A 26,757-nucleotide genomic window follows, 5' to 3' on the forward strand; every position below is an offset into this window, starting at 1 on the left:
ATATTTAAGTGGTGTATTCTATTTAAAGGTATAATTTTAACATATATCAACACATGAAAACAAATCCTAATGAATTCCTGCACTCCCCCTCAGAGCTCTAGTCTTATACAGCAGAAAATTTTCCAGTGGAACATTTGAGCAGGTCAGCCATCTTGTGGAAGATGTTGTCTCCTTGACTGAAGAATGCTGTGCAAAAGGAGCTGACCCCGACTGCTATGACACCAGGGTATGTGCATGTGGCCAGCCATCTCTATGGTGGCCCAGAGAAGAAGGCCTTTATAGAAAACTTTAGGCACTAATTATGTTTGAATCTCAGGTTTGTTTCAATGAAATGTGCCTGTTTTAATTATGCTTACAAGCTTCAAAGAAGAGCACTGGGTGAAAGTAAACTAACGGACTTACTAAATATGCTTAGCTAGTTAGAAGAGGGTATAGGATTTAAATTGAGGTTTGACTCTAAAAATCTACATATTTTTATAGTCACCCTAAATATGAACCATACACAAACATCAACTTGTAGATTTCTTAATTTCAAATCTTGCTTTATAACTTAAAAAAACGTGCCTATACCTTTATCACTAAGTTAGACTAGTATCATCAGCCCCAGGATAATTTAGTATTGGCCTTAAAGTTTTTGGAGAGTTCAAAAATGTCTCTATATCCATATATGAGGTTCTAGATTTTTCTCTTCTACAGTATACATATAAAGAGAATTTGAGGCTCTCAAACGCCAGAGTTCTAAGATGAAAGCTAGATAGCTTCAACAATGCAATAATGCAGTTGACCTGATGCAAATGATTGATAGGTGTATTTTACAAATGGCAACTGAGTCTGGCTTCTCAAGCCTCTTAGCACACAGATCCAGTGCTCCAAAAGTCTAGCACAGATTATAGACAATGAATATACCTACCCATTGACTTCTTTATCTGGCCCTTATTAACTTTCCAAGATATTCATAATCATTTTATACCACTACCAACCAATTTCCTAAACACTTGTCATTTCACATGGTCAAAACACATTAGTATTTAATTTCTTTTTTTTGTTTCCTCCCCCCTCCCTTTTGTCAGTCATGGCACTGGAACTCTGGTGGGCCTAGGCACTGTCCCTTTGCTCTACTACTTGAGCCCCAGCACCACTTCCAGTTTTCTGGTGGTTAATTGGAGATGAGAGGCTCATGGACTTTTGTGCCCAGGCTAGCTTTGAGTCATGATCCTCAGATCTCAGCCTCCTGAGTAGCTAGGAGGACAGGTATGAGCCACCAGCACCAAGCTGGCATTTAATCTCTATTTTCTATTTCTATCTCAATCATATATGCAATCCATGTCTAAAATTCTAGAGCCTAAGAAAGAAAATCGGCATTTTTAGTATGATGCCTTCCTCATGTTTATTACCAATTTTTCTTTTTTAAATCCATCAAATTTTTAAGCATGAGAACTGGTATCAATGTTTGAGAAGTAATGTACCCACTACCTGACAAATGTAACTATAGCCCCTCTTTACCCCAACAAAATTTTTTTAAACTATCAAAACTTTAAACATTGACTTTTATTTGAAAGGGGGTCATTTTCAAAAGAAAAACCGGGAAATAAAAGGTTAATAATGTTTTATGAAAGCCTAATTCTTAAATTCTGAAAGACTAGTGGGGGATGAAACAAAAGAGAAAAGAAATAACTTCACATCTTTCATTGAAAAAAACCACCACAAAGAAAAACCTCTTGTTCCCATATCCTGGCATTCATGTCTCTTAGCATCATCCTATATAGTCCTATGTACATAGCTATTGAGCTACTGTGATCCTCTGCTAGGAAAATCCTACACCTATACTAATGGTTACAAATGAGAGAAACCAGAGAAGGAAAGGAGAAAATAAGATGATTAGACAAAGGGCAAAGGATGAATCAGTGTAACAGAGATAATCACAAGACAATATGCTTTACCTTGAAGAGATGATTAACATGTAAAGCAAGTATGAGTGTTATTCTTAATATCATCCTGTTGCTGAAATTTCATTCCTTGGGTGGTGCTTCAAGCACACACATGGATTGGAGTAGCAGTGTTGAAGCTGTAATCCACCCTTGGTTTTCAATTTATGCTGAGACTAAATATTTGCAGGAATAAAAGGTTTTCAGACCTTATTTTTAGCTTTCTGGATCAGAATTGCTTAATTGTATACCCAAACATTATCCTATAAATAATTCTTGCGCAAAAAGCATGTTCTGAAATGGTTCAGTTAGATGCAAACCAAGGTAGAAAGCTAAAGCAGTCCTGGGTCAAGAGCCTGCTCATTTATGAAGGGAGGACAGAAGGAACAGGAAGATCCTCATCCCGCGTGGCTAAATTCAGCAGAAAGCAAGGGTAGATTGTAAGTGCCTGCTACACCTTGTCCAATGACTCATCTTCAGAGATGCTAAAATCCCCAAGAAAATACACCAGCTAAGGTCCAACAATTTACTGAAATCAATCAGACACACAGGGGCTCTGTAGAAGCTCTGTTTTTATCTACTTTTAGAAGAGCTGTTTATTGATGTAAATCATCACCTATCCTTGCCTATAACTACACAATTTTTCTTGTTCACAAATCACACCACGAAGCCTTCACGTGGACCACTTGAGTACTAGCTGAGATTTTTTAAATTGTGCACTAAGATGTTGTACTGAATGGAGATATTATGGAAATTTATACAATCCCCCTTCCCTGTTTTGTCTTCCTCTCTTATTCCAGACAACAGAACTATCTGTGAAGTCCTGTGAAAGTGACGCCCCTTACCCGGTGCACCCAGGAACTCCCGAGTGCTGCTCCAAGGAGGGCCTGGAGCGGAAACTCTGCATGGCCAGCTTGAAGCACCAGCCACAAGAATTTCCCACCTATGTGGAGCCAACCAATGATGAAATCTGCGAGGCGTTCAGGAAAGACCCAAAGGGATTCGCTGACCAGTAAGTATGCTGTTTTCATTCTACCTAGAACTTGCAAACATTAACACATCTGAAATGATTCCAATCTAAGCCCATACTCTATACAAAGACTTTAGTAGTAACTCAGATGTCTACAAATAATGGACAATGGGAAGTTGACTTCCGCCCATCTCATTTCTCTTAGCACTGGTTATTGGGAGATTAAAGCAACTATCCCTACTCACTAGCCTTCCTTCTGTTATCCGCAGTGGAATCAATTGGATCTCCTATTCACCAATGTATTTTCCAATATGCCACAGCCCATCTTGTGGTTTCCATTAGGGTGGGGACCCTAACACACTCCCTATCATAAAGCACTTTTACTCTTGTTCACATTTTTTAGTTTGCCAATAAAACATAGAAATGAAGAACTTAGTTACACATGCTTAGACACTTTCAAAAATAGCATATCAACATGAATGAAACATGTAATTCTGAGCTTCTTGTTCAATGTCCTCAAGAAGCCAAATTATACTCTGATTATGCTAGTCTTAGAGAGTCATGGAAATAAACAAAAATGAAGGAAAAGTCAATTCATAACAGTGTGAAAATCAAACCTCAGAAAAACAATGTCATTCAAAATGGTCAAAAATTTATAAAAGTTGGTTGTCTTGACTATTCCTAGAAATTTTCAAAGATTTCCATTACCATATCAAGAGTCTTGTTTAGCCCCGTAGGGAATTTTCATTCTAAAACTTAAAATCATTTTCTTAACAAATAAGTGAACAGCAAGTATCCAGAATAGTAAACTGAGGTAGGTGTGTGCTAAGTCCCTAATTACATTCAGTGTAATTTAGCAGCTAACATGGGTGCTATATTGGGCAAGAGAAAAAGTAAAGAAAAGCATAAATAGCCTTTCTCTTCAGGAAGATCACAGAGAATCAAAGAATATATTTTAAAAATGGATATATTTCTTAGAAGTATCAATATTATCCTTCTCTAAATACTTAGTGTTTCTTTGACATTAAAACTATAAATCAATAAACATACTTCAAATTCCATCAAATACTTAGAAAAAATTGCTTTGCTTTCTTACAATGTTTTGACCAATTCTGCTTCTTTTCCCACAGATTTTTGTATGAATATTCCAGTAGTTATGGACAGGCTCCTCTGCCAATTCTAGTCAGTTATACCAAGAGTTATCTTTCTATGGTAGGGTCCTGCTGTACCTCCGCAAATCCAACAATATGCTTTCTGAAAGAGGTAGGTTCTATCATGACTATTACACAGTTATATCCTTCGTTTTTCTTCTTGTAATGCTGTGTGTGTGTTTGTGTGTATGTGTGTGTGGCCATGTACCACTACTATGGCTTGAACACAGAGCCTGGGCACTGTCCTTTAACTTCTTTTTTGCTTATGTGGTGGTACTAAGGAATCGAACCTAGGATCCTCAGACATGCTAAACAAGCCCTCTGCCACGAAGCCACATTCCCAGTTCTTCCTTAGCTTTCTTTGGCTCAAGGCCAGCTTTTTACTGCTTGAGCCACAACTCAAACACACTATTTCCAGTGGCTTTTGATCATCTAACAAATTCTGTCACTTAATTCTAGAGACTCCAGATTAAACAATTATCACTTCTTACCAGTATGTCAAATCGAGTCTGTTCACAATATGCTGCTTATGGAAAGGAGAAATCAAGGCTCAGGTAATTTTTTAATTTTTTATGTTTTTATTGTAATTAATAGAAGGGTTACATTATATTCACCAGACAGAAGGTGTATTACTTAGCAATCATTGCTACCCCTTCTCATATTTTTGTCCCCATTTTCCTCCCCCACTTCCTCCCCTCATCTTGTTTTCTCCCCTTCCCGATCCTATTTCAAATAAACATATACAATACATCAGATAATAAGGTAAGATACTGTAACAATATGAGATAACCAAAGGACAACAAAAGAGATGAGAAATAACATAGTACATTAAGAACAAAAGTCACCTTAAATATTAAACCATGACCATGTTTGACAGTTTTTATACTTTCCACACCTCATATTAGGGTTCTTTTCAAATATTAAAAAAATGAAAACATCATAATCACCCGAGAGCTATTGAAACACTCAGTGATCCTTCTCTAGTCCTCCTTTTAGTTTTTTCTTTTCATTAAGACAGTGTATTTACCAAGTTGAACATGGGATTTTATAATCTCAAATTGTATCTATTGCTTAATTAATCATTACCTATACTTGCATTAGGGCTGCGCCAAGGAAGTAACATTTGATGTGATCAAAGATTAAGGCACAAAATAGCTCTGCAATATTCTATTTAAAAAAAATCGAAATTTTCTAGATGTCTTCCCAATAGAAAATATTCAAATTGTAATACACACATAAAAAAAGAACACTGTGTCAAAATTATAAGCATTCAACCAGAAGCACAAAAAATTGGTCAAAGGAATGAAATAAAAAAGAGTAAGAAGAAAGCCATCCCATGTGGCTTAGAAGATTCAATATATTACAATGCCTATATGACTCAAAGTAAACCACACTCAGTACGTCACTCAAAACCCTAATGACAAAAAGTGATGTTAGACACATGTGCCACTATCACCAATACCTAAGATAATCAGTTTATAAAAAGAAAAGAGGTATTTGAGGCCATTGCTTTAGAGACTCCAGTCCACAATTAGTTAGCCCATTGCTCTGAACCTGCAGTGAATATGACATCATGATAAGAATGTGTGGGAGAAGAAACATCTCATTAACCAGGGGCAAAAGAGAAGAAGAGGGGAGTATCAAGGTTCCACTGCCCTCTTAAGGCATGCCTCCAGGATATAAAGACATCTCTTCTCGTCTGTAAGCCCCATATGTGAAGGGTCACACCACTTTCTAATACTACCATCCTGCATCAAGCATTTAACACAGGAGGCTTTGGAGGCAGTCCCGACCTAATCTGCACTGCCACCTGGTAATGAACAGGGAATTTCAATGGGATCTTAAGGGACTCCAGATAGCTTGTTCAATAGAACAAGGCTGGAGGTTTAAAACCTGCTGATTGCAGAAGATTCTGCAAAGCAATAATCATCAGTATGAGGTGACACTGCATGAAGGTAGAAATATAAACCAAAAGGAGTAAATTGAAAGCAGCTCTCCAAAAGATATTTCCAGTATTGTGTCTACCATTGCATTTTCCAGATAGCTAACAAGTGGAATCTGTCATCCACTGAGAGATGAGGGGATAAAGAAAACATTGTCTATTTATATAACATAATAAAACATAATCTTTCAAAAGACAACCCTGGCTAGATGAGGGAGTGAATCTTGTAGCCTCAGGAGGATCACGAATTCTGTTCTGTCCCTTACTACAACATAAATCAGTTAGATTAATAATATAGAGAAAGTATATTTAATGGCATTCCTGTTATAGCAAGTGAAAGAACAAATCAGAATTGAAGGATAAATCCTAGTCACAAGAATAAGTCTTATAAATACTCAAGTTTTGTACTCACAAAGCATCAGATTATCAGCATTTACTAGCACTGGTGTATGGAGCTATAGGTGTTTCCTTACTTTTTAACAGCTCTTTAGTTCTTTATTCTACTCAATACTTTGTCATTCGTTCATTCTTTCTTCTTGTGGTAATGGAGTTTGAACTAAAGGCTTCATGTACTTGCTAAGCATGTATTCTACCATTAGAAATAACCCCCAGCCCTGTATTATCAACTCTTATCTTGCAAGTAAAAAAATGCATTATCACAATCACAAAAAAAAAGTAAAGAAGGAAGTTGTCCCAATGTATGGAAACTCTTTATCTCTAATTTATACTTGACCTTTTCTAAACACTGTGAGAGGCTACAAAAACAACTTGACCTCATAAATACAAAGATGTAAGTGCTTTCTTCATTGCTGTCTTAGACCCAACATTTTATTTTTTTCATATATTTTTTATTGTAATTAATAGAAGGGTTACATGATATTTGCCAGATAGAAGGTGCATTAATTCCCATACATTGATACCCTTCCGCCTGTCTTGGTCCCCATTTCCCTCTCCCCCAACCCCCACCCCTCATTTTGTTTCCCCCCCTTCCCTATCTAATTTCAAATAACCAAATACAAATATATCCGATATATCAGGTAACAAAATGAGATACTGTAACAATATGAGATAACCAAGGGACAGCAAAAGAGATGAGAGATAACATAGTACCTTAAGGACAACAATCATTCCTTATATTAGGCCCAACATTTTAAAGGCATCCTTTAACTACATACACCTTGTCAGAAGAGGAACTTCATTCACATACTGAAATGTAGCAAAGATTTATTGAGGATGTTGAATCTGGGATATTTAGCTAGCTTACAAGTTCAGATATGTTTCATGCATCTTTTGAGTCCAGAGTTAAAACAATAGTATTCCTTTAGGTTGTATGTTTCTAATGAAATCAAGAAAACTGTGAATGAAAGCTAATGAATTCATCTTTTACTGTCTAGTCACCTCATAAAACTAGCTCAAAAAGCACCTACTGCTCAACTCGAGCATGTGTTACCACTAGCTGAAGGTGCTGCAAACATCCTGGAGAGATGCTGTGAGTCTACCTCTGAGGACTGCATGGCTAAAGAGGTAAGGCCATCACCACCCCATCAGTCTCTGCTGAATGCTGAGGAATGTGTATCAGTTTTTTAAATGTAATTAATCCTCTTATTATAGTATTCGGTTGCATTTTAATTTTTAAGTAATACCATTATCACCTTCTGGTTGGGTCTTCTATTTATCCTTAATTATTTCCTAAGTACAAATTCTTGCAAATATAATCATACTTCAGGTGAAAAAAGAACATAGTTTGTATTGACAAATTACTTTCCCAAATATTGAATCAATTTACTTTATCTCCCAGTGCTAGGGGGGAAGGGTGTCAAACCCAGAGTTTCATGAATGTTTAATAATCACTGTGAACAACATCCCTAGCTCATTTGCCCTCTTTTTTCTGGTGCTACTGGAATTTGAACTCAGAATATTACATTTGGCATGTAGGCACTCTACCACGTGTGCCATGATTTGGTTACATTTAAAAATAGGATCTTATGCTTCTTTTTAAGCCAGTGTGAGCCATGCTATTTCAGGTGTGCTTCCTACGTGGATAGGATGACAGGTGCATGCTACAGAGCCCAGAATTTTATAGGTGAGGTGGAGAATCATGAATTGTAGCCTGGCCTGGCCTTAAACCAGTCTCCCAATCTCTGTCTTACAAAAACCTATAATGACAGGCATTAGCGACCATACCTATTCCCAGTTTCCTAACAGCATTCTCATTAACTTGTGTAAGCATGATATCCAAGCTTGTATGTCTCAGAATGCCTTAGTTTTAATAACTCTAATAAGAAAACTAACCACACACAAATGTACTGCTCTTTTTATAGCTGCCTGAATACACAGCAAAAATCTGTGACAACTTATCCACAATGAATTCTAAGATTAAAGATTGTTGTCAAGAAAAGACACCCATGGACATTTTTGTGTGCACTTACTTCATGCAAGCTCTCCAACCAACCCAAGTGCCAGCTGCTGAATTGCCCATAACTCAAGACCTGTGTAATCAAAGAAAGACCAAAGCTGTGGCTCAGTAAGTAAAGGCGATGTGAAGTGTGTTTCTGTTTTGATTCCCCTGAACCAAAGGAATCTCATTACAAGCCAGAGAAGGTATGTTAGATGTAAGTTAGGAGAAAAGAAGACCGAGGCTGCTTGTAGCTGGAAGGATAGGCTCATAAGCAAAACATTGCCAGAAAGGAAAAACAAACAAACAAACAAACAACAAACAAAAGACATGGAGGAATCAGGGCTACAAAGAAGAAAGAGGAAAGACAAAAGAATGAGGAAATAAGGAAATTTGGTATTACATGCTTACAGGGTTCAGACAGAAAACCCACCAATCAGAAAGCCTTCCAATGTTCACTATTTAACCCAAGGCCAAGTTCTATAATGAAGACAGCTCAAAACAGCCCAGATGGCAGACATCAGCTAAAAATACTGCCTCCCACATGGCATGCCTATTCACAAGCCCCCCTCTGACATATGTCTTTCCTAATCAACTTTTCTATCATCTTTACTTACCTTTACATCTTTCCTGGATTCTCTCACCAGATGCAAGCACCAAGGTTGTTCAGCTACTCTAAACTTTCTGGTAACACAGCTGGTGCATTGCCCAGGAAGTTAAAAAGTATGTCTTCTGATGTGGACTTATGAGGTTACCTATTGTGATGTTATGACTTTCAAATGACTACATTAGCATGCAACTCAAACTCAAGCAAAGTGTTTTTGAAATTTTTTTTTGTGGATTTTCAGTTTACATAGCTTGGTGACAGAAATGTCATTATTAACTTGTTTCATTTTGTTGCTTGTGATACTATGTCACAAATCAACAGGCTAAAGCTTTTCAGATTTTCAGGAAATAAATATTGGATGCAAATGAAGCACATCAAATATAGAATCATTTTCTTGAAAGTAGTAATATTCTCTACTGTTGAAAGATAAAAAGAGAATAGCTAGGCTGGGAGTTTAGCTTAGTGGTAGAATGCTTGACTAGCATGCACGAAGACCCAGGTTTGATTCCTCGGTACCACATACGTAGAAAAATGCTGGAAGTGGTGTTGTGGCTCAAGTGGTAGAGCTCTAGACTTGAGAAAAATTCAAGGACAGTGCTCAGGCCCTGAGTTCAAGCCCCACAACTGGGAAAATAAAAAGAGAACAGCTAGACACTGTTGGCTCATGCCTATAAATCCTAACTACTTAGAGATGGCAATTAGGCAGCTCAGAGTTTGAGGCCATCTGTACAAAAAGATCACAAGATCCCATCTCAACCGATTGCTAGTGCTAGTGGCATACATTGACATTCCAACTATGAAAAACGCATAAATAGGTATATGTCAGTCTAGTCCAGCTTGAGTATACATGAAAGATACTGTCCCAAAATTTAGTAAAGCAAAAAGAGCTTGGGGCTAGTTGTTGGTGGCTCATACCTATAATCCTAGCTATTCAGAAGGCTGAGATCTGAGGATCATGGTTCAAAGGCTTCCCAAGCAGAAAAGTCTCCAAGAGACTCTTAGCTCCAATTAACCATTCAAAAAAACCAGACGTGGAGCTGGGACTAAGAGTAGTTAGAGCACTAGCCTGGAGCAAAAGAGCTCAGAGACAGCACCCAGGCCCTGAGTTCAAGCTCCACAACAAACAAAAAAGAGCTGGACCCTTGGCTCAACTGATAGAATGCCTGCTTCACAAGTCCAAGGCCTTTGAAAGTAAGACAAAAGAGAGAAAGGGAGAGCAATAGTGAATTTTTTATTTTGTTTTCTTACTCTAAAAATTTTAACAAGGATTTATTTTTAGTATAATAGGCTACTTAGGGAGAAATGAAGGGGAAGAGGAAGGGAGGGAAAGAGGAAGGCAGAGAGAGAGAGAGAGAGAGAGAGACAGAGACAGAGACAGAGACAGAGAGACAGAGAGAGAGAGACAGAGAGAGACAGACAGAGAGAGAGAGAGAGAGAGAGAGAGAGAGAGAGAGAGAGAGAGAGAGAGAGAGAGAGAGAGAGAGAGAGAGAGAGAGGGAGAGGGAGAGAGAGAGATGGAGGGAAAGACAGAGAAAGGAAGGGAGGGAAACAGGAAGGGAGGGAGAAATTTCAGACTCAAATGGCACCTGTTATCTATTGCCTTTATTCTTTTTGAGCTGGGAGAATGTATGTGGTCCTGTGACCAGCAACCTTCAATCAGTAGACATGGCTTTGGGTGGCCAAGATAGGTGCTGCATATAATTCTAAAATATAGAGGTATTTCTGGACCTACCCAAAAATATAATAGTTTATGGACTTCTGATCCTTAGATTTGCTTTCCATCTTTCTATCTCTATCCATTTACAGAGTTAGTAGATTTTTTTTAACCATTCCAAAGGAGAGAGCAGATTAAAATAGCCACCCTTAGATCTCAGTCTTTGTAACTTTAGTATCTGAAAGAAAGTTTGGTGAAAGGGCATATGGTTTGCTCTTTCCATTTACTTCCTGATTTTAACTTCTAGTCTGTTAAAAAAAAAGATAAGACAGCATCCCCATCTTTTCATCCATCTTCATCTATCTATCCTGACTCATTTTTTTCTACTAAATACTGTGGTTCTATTAATATTAAAAGGGATGTAGAGCACAGATGGCCCCTCTTTGGTATTTCCTTCATGCTGACAGTGGGCTATTATTGGCTCTGCAAAATGGACTGTTGGCCTGCTTCTTGTTTCACATAACTAAAAAAAGAACTGAACACAACATGAGAAAAATTTACTCAAACTATTGGTTGTTGTTGTTATCATGTTTTACCAGAAGCCGCCTAAAATATTTAGTAGCTGTTATGCATAGGGTCAATGTTTTATACTTCAAGTGTAAGTTCCATATGAACTTGAAATCCACAGATTTTTATACAATATATACATATGCACTACACTCTTCCAAACTAGTGCTTGTAACTTGTGCTTCAGTGAAAAGATTGTTCCCTTTGAAAGCAGGCATTAGCAACAAAATATTGTCTCATCCAAATCCCATTGAAATGGAGTCAATTTGGGCTCTCTTGAAATACTCTGCTATTGTAATAGGTAAGTCCCATTTGGAAACATGAACATCCACCTGAAAGCATATATTCTCCTTCTTTGATGCCAGGTATGCATTTGAGCTAAACAGAAGGACTAATATTCCAGAAGTGTTCCTCAGCAAAATACTTGAGCCAACCCTGAAAGGCCTCAGTGAGTGCTGCGACTTTCAAGACCCCACCACCTGTTTTAATGATAAGGTACCAAGGCCACTACAACCATGTAGATTTCAAGAGTGAGACTCCTTTGACTAATGTGTTAATTTCCAACTAACAAAATGACAATTGGAACTATAGCTGATGGGCCAACCCTGTTCCACTGTCTGCTTTTATGTGACCTTTAAGTGCAGATGGAAATACATTTTCAATTTCTGGGGGTGGGGGTGGGGAGAGAGCATCAAAAGGAGTTTACAGTTCATGATATATGAAAATTAAGTGAAATTAAAATACAGCCTTCATAAAATTTAATTTGAACACAGTCATAGTCATTGTTTACACATTATTTCTGACTGCTTTTTTACACAAGTAAGTGGTTCTAAACAAAATCATACAATGGCCTTCAGAGGGTATAGTTCTTACTATTTAGACTTACACAGAAAAATGCCTACAATAACTAGGACTCAGAATTCTTGTTTAACAGTCTCACACAAAAATATTTTCAAACAAAATATATAATTTCTTTTCCAGACCCCTCAACTGACAACGGTGCTAAATTCTTTCCTCGGAAAGGTACATGAAATATGTGCCGATTATTCAGAAAACACGTTTACAGAGTACAAGAAAAAGTAAGACATTTGTTTTGGTTGTAGTCTCCAGATATATTAATACATGTATTAATGTAGCTAGTATTATTATTTAAAAGTACAATTAGAAACTTAGGTTGTGTTAAGCAAAGAACAAAAAAGGAGGTACAATTAGAAGAGTTTAGAAAGTAGTCTGTGGGCCGGGAATTTGGCCCAATGGTAGAATGCTTGCCTAGCATGCACGAAGACCCAGGTTCGATTCCTTGGTACCACATACATAGAAAAAAGCCGGAAGTGGTGCTGTGGCTCAAGTGGTAGAGCTCTAGCCTTGAGAAAGTTCAAGGACAGTGCACAGGCCCTGAACTTAAGCCCAGGATTGGCAAAGAAAAAAAAAGTAGTCCAAAGTTAACATCTATATCAAACCCCACTGAAATCTATTCTGGGGGACAAAAATCTATCTGGTATCTAGTTAGAACCCAGCCAAAACATAGGAATTGCAGAAATTTGTCTGCAGCGACTTGATTCAAAATGGCAACAAACACATAGCTTATCAAAAATTTTGATCAAAGTATTCTGTGAATATTACTACAAATATTGAGAAACTATGAAAATATTATCTGAACATTATCTAACTTCACTACATACTAACTGACAAAAAGAGCTAATTGTTTTAATTTGCTATGAGTCAGTCATTCCCATTAAGTTGAATATTTTATCAATTAAGAAGAGAAAGTGCCAGGCACTAGTGACTTAAGCCTGTAATCCTAGATACTCAAGAAACTGAGATCTAAGTATCACAGTTCAAAGCCAGCCTGGGCAATGGCACTGTGGTTCAAATGATAGAGAGCTAGCCTTGATCTGAAGAGTTCAGGGACAGTGGCCAGGCCCAGAGTCTAGCCCCATGACTGACAAAGAAAAACAATAAGGAGAAAAATAGAAAGCAGTAGGAATTAATCCTATAATAATGAAAGATATGGTATTGCTTTCTTGGGAAAAATGTCTTCATTGAGAAGCTATGTCATTTCTATTTAAACTTAGTAGTAACTGTCTTAGATCCATTTCAAATCAGCTTGGACAAGATAGGCCTGAAGTAAGCACAAATAGAATTCCACAGTAAGATTTTCTGCAAACACTCCTCCAAATAGAACAGGTCAGTCCTATATTCCAGGCAAACATATAGTAGAATTGACATGGGTTACAATATTACAGAAGATTAGGGCTGTAAGGAGTATTTGAAATCCTCTCTCTTACTACTACCTTTTGAGTTTCTTTTGATCTCCTTTACCATTTCTTCTAGTTCAGACTCATTTTCTTGTTCACTATTATTTCATTTAATTGCTTTTTTATAAACAAATGAGTCTCCTCTTAACACTCTTGTCTCCTCCCAGTATCCATTTGCCGCACCAGCAAATTTGGATCTCCTCTACTATCCATTGCCTACTGCTATGTTGGTAAATATTTCTGAGAAAAAGTCTTAACTCAGGCTGAGTGGTCCATGATAATAGTAGACAGCCACCACAATTAGAGATCATGATTAAGAGAAAAATTCAAAGGCTAGCAAGTTCTGTTGCCCCCTTGAAAATGAGACAGAATTTTAGTTAACAAAACAGTTGAAAACAAGGGCCCACATGCACGATTCCCATTTTGTCATTGTAAATAGAATGAGTTGAGAAACAGTCTAACTGAGAAAGATGGGAGAGACCAGAAAATGCTCAACAGTGGTGTGGAGTCTCGTAAAGGAAATATTGTTCTTTCTTGATCCAAAACAGGGACCCAAAACTCAGTACCTAAGTCCACTTTTGCTTAGTAACCAGCTCATGCTGAGTCATGTCTCCAATTCCTAAAGGAATATTTTTAAGATTTTTTTTTATCTAAAACTAGAGAGAAGGTAAAAGGTCCTGAAAAATAGGAAAGGAAGTTATTCATGCTGAAATACTAAGCCAAGAAAAGGAAAACTTTAAGTTCAATTGTGATTGTCAGTTATGGGGCTTGAACTCTGAACCTGGGCGCTAGCCCTGAGCTCTTCAGATCAAGGCTAGCTTGAACCACAGCGCCACTTCCGATTTTCTGGTGGTTAACTGTAAATAAGAGTCTTACAGACTTTCGTGCGCAGGCTACCTTTGAAATGCGATCCTTAGATCTCAGCCTCCTGAATAGCTAGGATTGCAGGTGTGAGCCACCAGCAGCTGGCTTTTCAGCTGTGATTTCTATGTTTACTTTCATAATATCTAATTAGGCATTGATCTCACTTTGCAAACTAAGATTGACTAAAAAAAATCACCTTCAGATTTAGACTTTTCTTAAGAATGGTTTTATTTTATTTGCTGTGTGAGATCTGAAGGGGCCTGTCACTTTGTTTTAGATGAATTTCTAAAATACACCTGATAACACCATATATATGAAATGATCTTTCAGACTGACAGAGCGACTAAGAGCAAAATATCCAGATGCTACACCTGAAGAGCTGGATGTGTTGGTTTACAGAAACTCAGACTTTGCCTCCAAGTGTTGCTCCATAAACTCCCCTCCCCTCTACTGTGACTCTGTGGTAGGTAACCTTTTCATTACTGCAGAATACTGGAAGAGCTCATGCACTGTTCTTTCTTGCTATTGAAACATGTTATGTGACAAGTGTCTCCTGTTGCTCTTGTAGTTTCTTTCCCTTAGAAATGACAAGTAGAAACAATGCCCTTGTGGCATGGTCACTTAAGAACCAACAGAAATGGGAATGAGGGAAAGTGATGGAGAATGAGTGGAATCAAGGCACACTTTATGTATGCATGGACTAGCCAACTCATAATATGATTCAATGATGTTAATATCAAAAAGTGGGGAAAAAATAAGAAACTGAGTCATGAGTAAATGTATAAAATGTTGTAAGAAACAAACGTGTGTAAATACAGTATTTTTTGGTCTGTAGACCAAAACCAGTTATTAACAAAACAGCTATTAATAGCTTTTACTAAAAAAATACAGGTGAGAGTCCATCTAACATGAATACTACTTCAGGAAAATTCTATTTGAAACATATTTATGTATGTTTGTGTAGCAGATAGGAAGGTAACTGATAGAATCATTTTAGAAAGTGGGGTCATACCATACTTTTTGTTTTAACTATAAGAATATTGTGTTTTGTATGACACAAGAAAAAGAAACTTGGCTAAGGAATTTGTAAAGGTCACACATGTCTTCTTTACCAGTGCACTCTATATTTAGAGTTAAAAAGATTTAATGTTAAAATTGTTTATAAATGTAAGATACTCATAATTGTGGGGTTTTTTTTAAAGTTTTGACTCCCAATTCATTAACATAATAACATTTCAACTCTGATACATTTTTAAATTTCACTCTACATCTCATACTTTAGGGAAAAATAACAGATCCATGCTAGTTGATTATGTTTCTCAATACCTAGGGAAAGCAGAATATTAATAGCTTTGGGTGCCTATGTTTATAGAATAACCTAAAACAACTCTATTTGTTAAATGTCATTTATTTTCCTTCTGTAGTTTTTGAACAAGAGATGTTTATGTAGTATTGGGAAAATAGCAAGCTTATTCTGAGTTCATCTGTTCCCCTGTATGTCATAGTGTTGAACCTTAAGTTAGCTAATAATGAAAAAGGCCAAGTTTTGATACCAAACTAGTACTATTGACTGAAAATCCAAATTTCTTTTGTTCAAACGGCAAAAGTTCACCAGATTGGAAGTATCACTCTGAACTCATCTATCACTCTTCCTTGGAATCATTTTTCCATCAATTATGCTTTCTTCTTTAATTTCATCACTTTTTTATGCTCACAAGATCTTTCCTCCCTCTCTCTCCCTTTCCCTTTTCTTACTTGTTTGTGCAGAACTAGCATTTACACTCAGGGCCTTGTTGCTAGCAAGGCAAGCCATAGCTTCTTACATGAGACACTCCATCAGCTCATTTTGGATTGGCGATTATTGAAATAGAATCTCATTTTATGGCCTGGGCCATCCTGGATGGCAATCTATTATTTAGGCTCAGACATCGGTCAAAGTAGAGTATGGTAAACTTTGCTTTGACTGGCCTGGAACCAAAATTCCTTCAGCATCCCACATAGCTAAGCTTACAGGCTTGGTCCACCCAGCCCAGCACTGTGACATTTTTGAAGCAATAGTATATCTTCTGATTCCCCATTCCTCCTTGTAATTTCTCATTCCTTTGCGGTCTGGATCCTGGTAGTACCATAATACCATCAACCAGGTTGAACCACCAGTTTCCTTCTTGTCAAATCTAATAACATTTTTCGGTCCTTAGTAGACTTCTCTCCAAACACTTAATACTCAGATCTATTCATTGAAACAATTTCTATGGCATCTATGTTAACATTTGCTATTGTCTCTGGCCTATAATTTGTCCTTTTATATTCTATTTTATCTTTTCCTCCTCTATCAATTCATTGAACTTCTCTTCTCAGCATTTTGTCCTTGCTCTTCAATTCCACAATACTTCATTTTCCTGAGTGTTCTTATGTCCTCACGTTTTTAATGTCCAAATATCTATGTCCACCCATGATCTTTCCTATTATCACCAGACGAATTAGCTAGCTCCTTATAGGATCTTTTATATGACTTCTTGTCTCATTACCAGTGTGACCAAAATCTTCCCCCTAAAACCTTCTCTTGTGTTTCCTAAATGTCTCAACAGCACCTCATTCCACTCATTGTCCCCAAATAAAAATTTAATAATACTTAATTTCTGTTTCTCTTTTTAAACACACACTCTAACAATTCTAATGCGTAAATACAGCTCAGTATGCTATCATTTACTTTCACATTTCCTAATTTTGTGTAACCCTTCATCCAGACTACAATTTCCCAATTGGTACATAACTACAGTCTATCCAGTGTCTCCATCTTAATACTATGATTAAAAGATAAAATCTTTGTGAAAATATATATAGTATCTTTATATTCAGCTTTATATAATATGCCTTTATATTATATAAATATATCTTTATAATTCATAAATATATTTACACAATATTTATTAATAATTATGTGGTAAATATTTGATTAAATATCTTTATACATAACGGAATATATTTTTATTAAATTGACATTTATATATTAATAATTATGTAATAATTATTAAATGTCTTTAAATTAAATAAATGCATTTATATAGCATTTATTAAAAGTTATTTAATAAATATTCATTTAATGGCTATCCCTTTATTTGGTTTTAAGTTCAACTTTCTAATTTTTTTTCTTTAAATGAAAAGGTTTTGGTTGCTTTTCTTTCCTGGGTGACCTGCATCACTATTTCTCGTGTGCCCTTTCAAAGTTCTCCTGAACTATATGTATAGTTTCAAGCATATTCCTTAAACTTGCTCTGACCTCTGAGCTTTTGCTGACTCGCTGAACCTGCTTTCCTTATCTCAGACTTTGGGTTGCAGTTCAGATATCAACACCTCTGGGACTACTTCAATACATTTTCTATCTATCCATAATTATCTCTTATTAATTGTTAAATAAGTCTGAAGCACAGCCAATAAAATTTGAACGTAAAATTACATTTGGCAATACTCCTGTCCTGAGACTCTCAACCTGAGCAAGGTTTCAGACGCATATCTTCTGGATGATCTCAGAGTCTTCCAATGAAATACTTCATTAATCACAGAGCATGCCATTTTTGTTTTCAGATTGAAAATGAAATGAAAGACATCCTGCAGTTCTGATGTGTATATTATCATTGGTAAGTATATACATATATTTTTTTTGGTAAGTACATTTTTAAGCATATAGCACCAAAGACTCTAGAATTATACACTGCATTTTAATAATCAAAAAACACAAATGAGACTTTACTGGAGTTATTTACTCTACTTATTACTGATTCAAATTCATTCACAATTGAGAATATTAAGCACCTAAACAACTTGCCTGTGTTATAGCCAACTTCTGATGTGTAGGAGTAAGTCTGTACTTATTAGTTCCATGATAACTTCATTTCTAGGCTAATGACCCCATACAGATCATTTAAGGAATCTTGAGATTGAGGCCAACCTGGGCAAAATTAGCAAGACATTAAGCAAAGAAAAGGTGTGGAGAGCTGGGAGCATTATCAAATGGTAGGCCATTTGCCTAGGAAGCATGCATGTGACCATAGGTTTAATCATACTTAAAAAGGGTATCAAGAAGGGTATCCTGATGTACTTCAATAGAAAAGACCATTTAACATAGTGCTTATAATTAAGACCAAACATGGTGGTTCATTCCTCTAACTCTAGCTACTCATAAGGCAGAGGTCAGCAGGAACACAGTTTCAAGGCAGCAGGCACACAAGTTAGTCTCCAGCTCAACAAACAAGCCAGTTATGATGCTTTCAACTGTAATTCTACCTATACAAGAGGCCGAAGTAGGGAGAATTACGGTCCAAGGCCAGCCCTATTCAAAAATAACTAAGCATAAAAGATTGGGGACATGGCACAAGTAGTAAACTGCCTGTCTAGAAAGCCCAAAGTACTGAGTTCAAACCTTGTAATTAAAAACAAAAAAATAAGTTTCATCAAGTATTAAAATGAACATATCAGGGTTCTCAGGAGGAAATTCTTTCCTTCCCTCAGCTGCACCAACACTGCTGAAGTATTATCATTTGCTTCTGTCAATGACATCTTCACTCATCTAGAAATGGCTAATGAACATATTCCCAACATAAACCAGCTGCAGATATAACTCTGTGAAGGTGACCTCATCTCTGTACATTTCACCAACACTATTTTCTCAATTATACTCATTTAAAAATATATCTGAGATTTTATACTGATACCAACATTGTGCTGGTCAGACTTCTGATCACTGTGACATTTTATACTGATACCAACATTGTGCTGGTCAGACTTCTGATCACTGTGACAAACGCCTGAGAGCAAGTTTAAAACAGGAAGAGTTTATTTTGGCTCACAGCTTCAGTCCAGGCTTGGCAGAATCCAGTACTGCAGGTCAGGTCATGAGAAAAAACATCTCAGTGGCAGGGGAAACCTGCTCACCTCCTGAAGCCAGTATGAAGGGACCAAAGACAAGATAGATTTTTCAAAGCCATGCCCACTTCTTTCAGGTGCCTAGCACCTTCTAACAGCCCATTTAGCTATGAACTAACTCATCAATGGATCAACCCGTTCACCACCCAGTGTATTTTTGTCCCCAGTTAGGAAGCAAGCCTCAGTATAGGAATCCTTTTAGTGACATTTCATATCCAAACCTTACATGTTTATCTTGTCTTAATTGAACTGAAATGTTCCAGTGCTATCAATATCTGTGTTTACTGACATTGCTAAAAATGATATGCAAACATAAGCCCTCTAATTTATTGACAAAGGAAACAATCCCTTCATGATATGTAGCTTTTCAATTACCAAATATTTGATTTAGTTGAAGCAGTAAAAATGAAAATGCCTTGCCAAAGAGTAAAAGATTTGGGAAATCAAGAAAACTCCTTTCCAGAATAAGCTAATCTGAGCTAGATTAGCCATTCAAATCTACCTTGGTGAATTTGAGCCAGTGATTCATTCTCCCGACATATATCTTTTTTATTAAAGAATTAATTAACATTGATTTTTACATCATATTTCAAATGACATATTTAGCAAAAAAGTATTCAAGAAGGAAATCTCTATATACAATCACTGGCACTTAGATTTTAGAACATAACTAAACTTAGGCTGAGGGTTGGTATGTCATAGATACATATTAATCTATGCAATAAAACATTGTCTATAGAGTCATAGATTTTTATGTCTATGTAGTTGTGTTTATATTTCCAATACCATGTCCATAGCATTGGGTACATAAAATAGTGAGTCTTCGCTCTTGAACTGTTTGGATCTAATAGCCACATATTAAGGATACCATGCGCCTTTTGTTCCTTTGGTCTTGACTTGTCTCACTCAACAGGATTTGCTCTAGCTTCATCCACTTCCCTGCATTATTTTATCTTGTCTGTTGGATATGTAGAATTCCATTGTGTATATATATATATATATATCACATTTTCTGTATCATTTACCTGCAGTAGGGCATTTGGTTTGTTTCCATTGCCTGGCTATTGTGAATAGTGCAGAGATTAACCATAGCTGAACAGGTGTCCTTATCATATCCTGGGTTATGATATTCAAGATAGGTGCCCAGGATTGGTTTTGGCGGGATCGTAGGGAAGGTCAATTTTCAGTTCTTTAAGAAACCTCCACACTGCTTTCAGAGTGGCTGAACTTGCTTACAATCCCACCAGCAGTGTAGTAGTGTTCCTTTTTCTCACAATCCCACCAACATCTGTCATTGTCTGAGTTCAAAATCTTGGCCATTCTTGTTGGGGTAAGGTGGTATCTTAGGGTTGTTTTTATTTGCATTTCCTTTATGACCATGGATGATGAACATTTTCTCATATGCTTTTCTGCCATTTAACCTCTGCTTTTGATAAGTCTCTCTTTAGTTCCCTTGCCCATTTAGTGAATGGTTTGTTGGGTTTGCCTGGGGGTGAGGGGGTTAGTTTCTTGAATTCCCTGTAGATACTGGATATTAAGCATTGGTCTGATGTATTATTGGTAAATATCTTTTCCCAGTTGGTTGACTATCTCTCTACTTTAGTGGCTATGCTTTTATCTGTGCAGAAACTTTTTATTTTTAAGTAGTCCCATTTATCAAGTCTCTCTCCAATCTGTTGTGGCCCTGGGATTCTGTTTAGGAATTTTTTTGCATGTGCCTATGAGTTCCAGTGTCTCTCCAACTCTATCATGTAGCAGTTTCACAGTTTCCAGTCTGATATTGAGGTCTTTGATCCACTTTGAGTCAATGCTTGTACATGGCAAAAGGCTAGGGTCAATTTTTAGTTTTCTGCATGTGTATCCCCAGTTTGGCCAGCACCAGTAATTGAATAGGCTGTGTTGGTTCCACTGTATATCTTTGGTTCCTTTGTCAAATACAAGTTGACTATAGGTAAGTGGTTGTATTTCTGGATCTTCTATTCTGTTCCATCGATCTTCTGGTCTATTTTTGTGCCAATCTCCATGCTGTTTTTGTTATTATGGCTCTATAGTAGAGTTTGAGTCTGGTACCATAATACCACCTGCATTGCTCTACATATCTTTTTTAAACAAATGTTTATTGCCAGTCCTGGGGCTTGAAGCCAGGACCTGGGAATTACCTCTGAGCCTCTTTGTGCTCAAGGCGAGACCTCAGCCCCTTGAGTCAGAGTGCCACTTCTGGCTTTTTCTGAGTACTTTATTAGAGAGAAGAGTCTCATATCCTTTCCTACCCAGGCTGGCTTCAAACTTCCATCCTCAGATCTTATCCTCCTGAGACATTAAGAAAGTTAAGATTACAGCTGTGAGCCACTGACACTTGACTCTATCTCTTTGCAAAAGGAAATTTTAATATCTACCTCACTGTTGCTATAGACTGAGATCATGTATGTAAAATGTCTAAAATATAGTAAGACAAATATTAACAAATGATGCTAGCAACATTTTGCCACTATTTCTACTGTATTACTCATCTAAGAATGCTTTCCTGTCAATATCTGTTTTTCAAAGAACAAAAATATATAATGTCCTAAAAATAGACTGAATTCTCTAAATTCTGGAGGATGAAAGTCAGAATACAAATTATTTGTTTTAATATATTATCTGGTCTGCTATTGCTAATTTATTTCTCTTTATCCACTTAAATAAATCATATTTTCTTTGTTATAATCCATATTCAATTACCTCCATAGAACTAAAATTTCAACATAGAAGGGTTACATCACCAGCTAATCTTCAAGATACTTTAAGCCTTAAAGCATCATAGTTGCTTGGAAAGCTAATGATTTCTCTCTCTCTGTGTTTGTGTGTGTGTGTGTGTGTGTGTGCCCACGTACTTGAAGCTGTATTTTATTTTTTAGTAGTTTATTGGAGAGGAGATCCTAAAGGATTTTCCTGCCCAGCTGGCTTCAAACTCTTATCCTCACATCTCAGCCTCCTGACTAGCTAGGATTGCAGGCATGAACCACTGTGCTGGGTTGATTTTTATCTTTTTTAACGTAACAATTTTCAGGAGTATTTTTAATACTATGTCAATAGGTAAACCCAATTTTTAGAGTCTAAGCTACTGAGTTCTCTGGTTCAGTCATTGTCTTCATCTTTTACAGGAAAATTTTGATCATTTGTCCTATGTGAGTTACTATTTTTTTCCAGCCTTCAACCAGTCCTTCAGTTTCTGTTCCAGTTTTTTTGCCCATTCAAACATACTTTCATCATCTGAATTAGAAGCTCAAAAATCATTCATGTATTCTTGCCATCAATTTCAACAAAATGCAGAGGCTCATTTGAATTTAAGTATGCCTGCTACCTCTTCATCTTCATCTTTACCAAAATCTTCAATTAAGAACTATGAGTATTCAGTCACATTGATAATGGATATGTGGTTTGGCCTTGTTCGTAAAGTTATAGGCTTGAGGTACTAGGTATCCAGAAATAATGACACTACATGCCTGAACCTTTTACTAGGTTTCTTAAACACATTATTTTTATATATTTTATATATCCATTTATATATATTTCACATATTGTAGTTTCTGGGTTCTAAGAAGATCAACCTGGATTTACCCATTATCTGTAACATTGCGCCCCCACCACCTGAGTCCATATCACAAGCTACTTGAACCTAGGTCTTCATTTAATGATTCTAGACTATTTTCCCTCACATAAACTAGCATTTCCACCATATGTGAAGGGACTCTAAAAATTATCAATTTCTTCTATAATTTTTTTCCTCCCTACAATAATCTAATAAACTCTTCGACAGTAAAAATAACACTTCTATTTTATTTTGTTTAGCTTTTATATCAACTTTATTCTCAGAGCCAATCTGTGAGTTAACAAATCCCTACATTGTCAACTGTTATAGGAATCATATTCCTTCTCTCATACACAACAATCTCATATTCAACTATGAGTTCTGGGTTGCAAAAAAGGATTTACTGTTTATACCTACTTGTAGGGCTTTGCTACAAATTAAACAAAGACAGACAGACAGACAGACAGACAGACACAGACACAGACACACACACACACACACACATACACATACACGTGCACGCGCGCGCAGAAGTGCTCAACTCATTTTTAAGGGTTGCACATTACTTTAAACTGTTAATCCAACTCTGGTTGGGCATGTATTTTTTTTTTCCAATCAAAGCCTGCTCTGATTATAGATCTGAACTTGTATCCTTTGTGCTTTTCAGAATTCTGGTCACTAGGGACATGGCCAGTTTGTGCTTCATAAAATCAATACTTTTACTCTTAAAATGTTATTATAAACTTTACTTATCACCTTAACAAGACCCAGTAGAGAAGGAATTACTCAGTTTCACGTATCCAGTCTTTTTTTTTTTACTTTTTCTTTTCAGCTTTGTATTGTAGTATTGCCTGAATTGCCACGAGATAGAATTTTCCACACCATGTAGGACCAAGCTGGGTGAAAAATGTTTTAAAGACCAGAATCACCACACGCACAGGCAGCTCACAGTGTGAGAGAAACATGAAACCAAGAGAAACAGCAAGGAAGAGAAAAACATGTTCAACTCTTTCATCTCATCTTCACTCCCAGGCATGAACTTATAAATTCAGTAAAATAAGATGTTTTTGCACTTTGAAAACAGAATTCAATTTTTAAAATAAATGAAGATGCATTTTCTATAAGTATGATGTTAATTTACTTTTGGTTTTCGGCTTTAACAGGAGTTTGAACCCAGAGCCTTGTACTTGCTAATCAGGTACTTTACTGTTGAGACATCCCTTCAGCCCCTTTTTGTACCACTTATTTTGCAGTAGAGTTTTACTTTTTGTCCAGCCTACACCAAGACCTCAGCTCTCCTATTTTGCATAACACCATAGCTGTCATAACAGTTATACACCACCACACCTAGCTTTGTCTGTTGAGATTGTCATAAGTTTTTTTGTTTATATTTATGCAAGTTGACCTGAAACTGCAGATCAACCTAGATTTCAGCCTCCAAAGAAGATGGGATGAAAGGCACTTATTACTTTGCCCATGGGGAGTGTCTGCAAACTTTTTGCCTAGGCTAGCTTTGAACTATGATCTCTTGCTTTCCCAGTTCTCTAAAGTGATATAAACTATGTCTAGGAATAGTTTGATTTTTTAAAACGGGGACAAGTTTATCTCTGTCATAAACACAAAGTAGCATGGCCTACCATGCATCTAGTAAGAAGATGTCCATTTTTTCAACATGTCACTAATTGCCTTTTCTCTAACAGAGCTAGAGCTGGAATCATTCCAGGGAATGACATCTGATGACCCTAACCGAACAAAACCACAAAACTTCTGGAAAGACTACTTGGATACCCCTACGTCTTCCAGCTACATCATCTTCATTCAGCAATTAGCATGATGATCTCCTATAAAATAAATTGAAATATAATGCAAACTGTAAACTCAATTGAGAATAATGTTGATCTTCAAGACTGCATGGAGATGTTACAGTAGGCAGCCACGCATGCACAAGCCATCCTCTTTCCTTGCTCTCTGTACTCTCTTAAAGACTCAGAACACTATGCTCAACTTTATGATTCTAATGAGTGTTCAACCCATTCTCTGATTGCTTCTCAGGGTTAATAGACACCATGAAGGAAAAGCTAGTCCACCTTCTATTACAAACAGCCTGGTAGATGTCACGTCTCTAAAACAAAGCAAAACACCCTCTTGCTTTCAGATGCAACTGTTGGCACCAATTAATTAGTATTTGTCTTACAGAAAGGAAAGTCTCTGTGGATTGCCTAAAGGGAGGTCTGTCATTTTTTTTTATAAAAAGGTGAATTTATTGGGGAAGTAGATGGAGAACTGACCGGCCAGGGACACAGTGCAGACTCGGGAGCTGACGCTGTGACCCCGAGTGGCTCTCATGCTGGGTTTTTAAGGGCAAAATCCATGCGGTCGAACCTGACCACACAGGTGGCCAATGGGATAGTTACATACACAGAGGGACCATTGCCAGTTCCGGCCACACGCAGGTAGCCAATAGGGTTACAGCCCAGCGTTTGAATTTACCTATCACCTTAGTTGGAGTTGGGGTGCAAATTGGGAAGGTCTCCACACAAAGCAGGCCCACCCCCACCAAAGCGGATATCCTTCCTCATGGGGGGTGGGGAGAAGGTCAAGGTTGCCCCTCCCTAGAAGGGCAAAGGTGGCTGGGCTGTATCAGATATCCCTCCTCATGGGGGGGTGGGGAGTTCAAGGTGGCTGGGCTGTACCATTGTCGACCTTCCACAATCGGGCGGGGGAACTCTTAGGCATTCTGGATGGCGCCAGTCCCTGCTCCCCTTAACACTCCCCGCTTTTCTTTTAGCCTAGTCAAATCCTTGACTAGTTTACTTTAGTACAAACGGGGTTATACTGGGTATGTAGGATCATCAGTTTTATAACTCTGATCCTTTTTTTACTAAAGACATCATTTCAGTAATTACACATGGGCCAATCAACAGGAACATTCTCCTCCCAGGGAGACACTCAAACCTCTAGGAACAATATATCTAGTCCTCTTCTGTTCTGGAGGACAACTTCAGCTAGGGACCTCAGTGAGTTCTCTGGGAGTCTGAAAGTCCAGAATCCTCACACGCTGTCTTCACCTAGGAGTGATGAACCCAGAAGCTCTTTCCTGCTGCCTTCACAGTGGCTGGAGTGCTGGGAATCACAGCATAGGTTCACTTGAGTGCCAGCGTACTGGAAACCAGATGATGAACATGTCCTCAAATCAACTTGTAAGGCCTGTAAAGGACTGGATTGAATCATGGTTAACAATGCCAGCTGAGATAACACATGACTTGGGGGGCCAACACTTGTTATCAGACTCGGGCACATAGCATTCTTTAGTTTGGAGGGGCATATACCGTGCCCTCCCAGTTCTGCACCCAAGAAAAAGCTCTCACAGCTAGGAAGCATGCTTAACAATCCCTCAGGTGGGCACAAAGAATAGTTCCACATCAGTGTACTAATCCTGACCCATCTTGCATCATGGCTAACTCAATTACATACCTACCAATTCTGCTTGTAATCTCCATTCTTAAGATAATGCTCATACCATCTACTACATACAGGAACTCTCTAGGATTTGTCTTTCTCCCTTTTTGTAGAACAAAGACTGTTCTTTTCAGATCCTCCCTTATCCATAAACTATTCTTCTGTTTCCTCAATTCCTTTCCAAAGGTTTTCTTTACTAACCTTTTTCTCTTCTTTACCTGACTATAGCCCTCATTCACATTTAGCACCTCTCACCTCTAGGCTGCTCAGCACTGGATGGAAAATTCCCTTCACCCATCCAGAGTCACCATAATGGCTGCAAAAACCTAGGGGACTTTGAACTTAGCACAGATAGAATGTCCCATCACCAAGGGTTTAGTTCCAGTCCTCTCAGGAAACAGCTGTGGGATGGTGGTAGAATCAGGCAGGACAGCTCAGTAGCTCCAATGGAATGTCACACCTCCTGCTGGG

General features: G+C 37.4%; 1 protein-coding gene and 1 non-coding gene across 2 annotated transcripts in view; one reads left to right on the forward strand and one right to left on the reverse strand.

The window, feature by feature from the left end:
• Gc (GC vitamin D binding protein) overlaps positions 1-24,697 on the forward strand; it is a 35,153-nt gene extending 10,456 nt beyond the window's left edge. The window contains exons 3-13 of the mRNA XM_090343450.1: positions 94-226; positions 2,726-2,937; positions 4,026-4,158; positions 4,506-4,600; positions 7,383-7,512; positions 8,310-8,512; positions 11,577-11,706; positions 12,193-12,290; positions 14,664-14,796; positions 17,919-17,971; positions 24,528-24,697. Of these exons, the coding sequence (XP_090199576.1) occupies positions 94-226; positions 2,726-2,937; positions 4,026-4,158; positions 4,506-4,600; positions 7,383-7,512; positions 8,310-8,512; positions 11,577-11,706; positions 12,193-12,290; positions 14,664-14,796; positions 17,919-17,954 (1,303 nt within the window). The 3' untranslated portion in view covers positions 17,955-17,971; positions 24,528-24,697. The remainder of the gene's footprint in view (positions 1-93; positions 227-2,725; positions 2,938-4,025; positions 4,159-4,505; positions 4,601-7,382; positions 7,513-8,309; positions 8,513-11,576; positions 11,707-12,192; positions 12,291-14,663; positions 14,797-17,918; positions 17,972-24,527) is intronic.
• LOC150055631 (small nucleolar RNA SNORA40) lies at positions 23,162-23,289 on the reverse strand. Its single transcript, XR_016537539.1, has one exon. It is a non-coding gene; the product is annotated as a small nucleolar RNA SNORA40 (small nucleolar RNA).
• Positions 24,698-26,757: the final 2,060 nt, after the last annotated feature.

This window comes from Megascapheus bottae, chromosome 13 (assembly GCF_031878675.1).
Source record: "Megascapheus bottae isolate mThoBot1 chromosome 13, mThoBot2.hap1, whole genome shotgun sequence".
NCBI classification, from domain to species: Eukaryota; Metazoa; Chordata; class Mammalia; order Rodentia; family Geomyidae; genus Megascapheus; species Megascapheus bottae.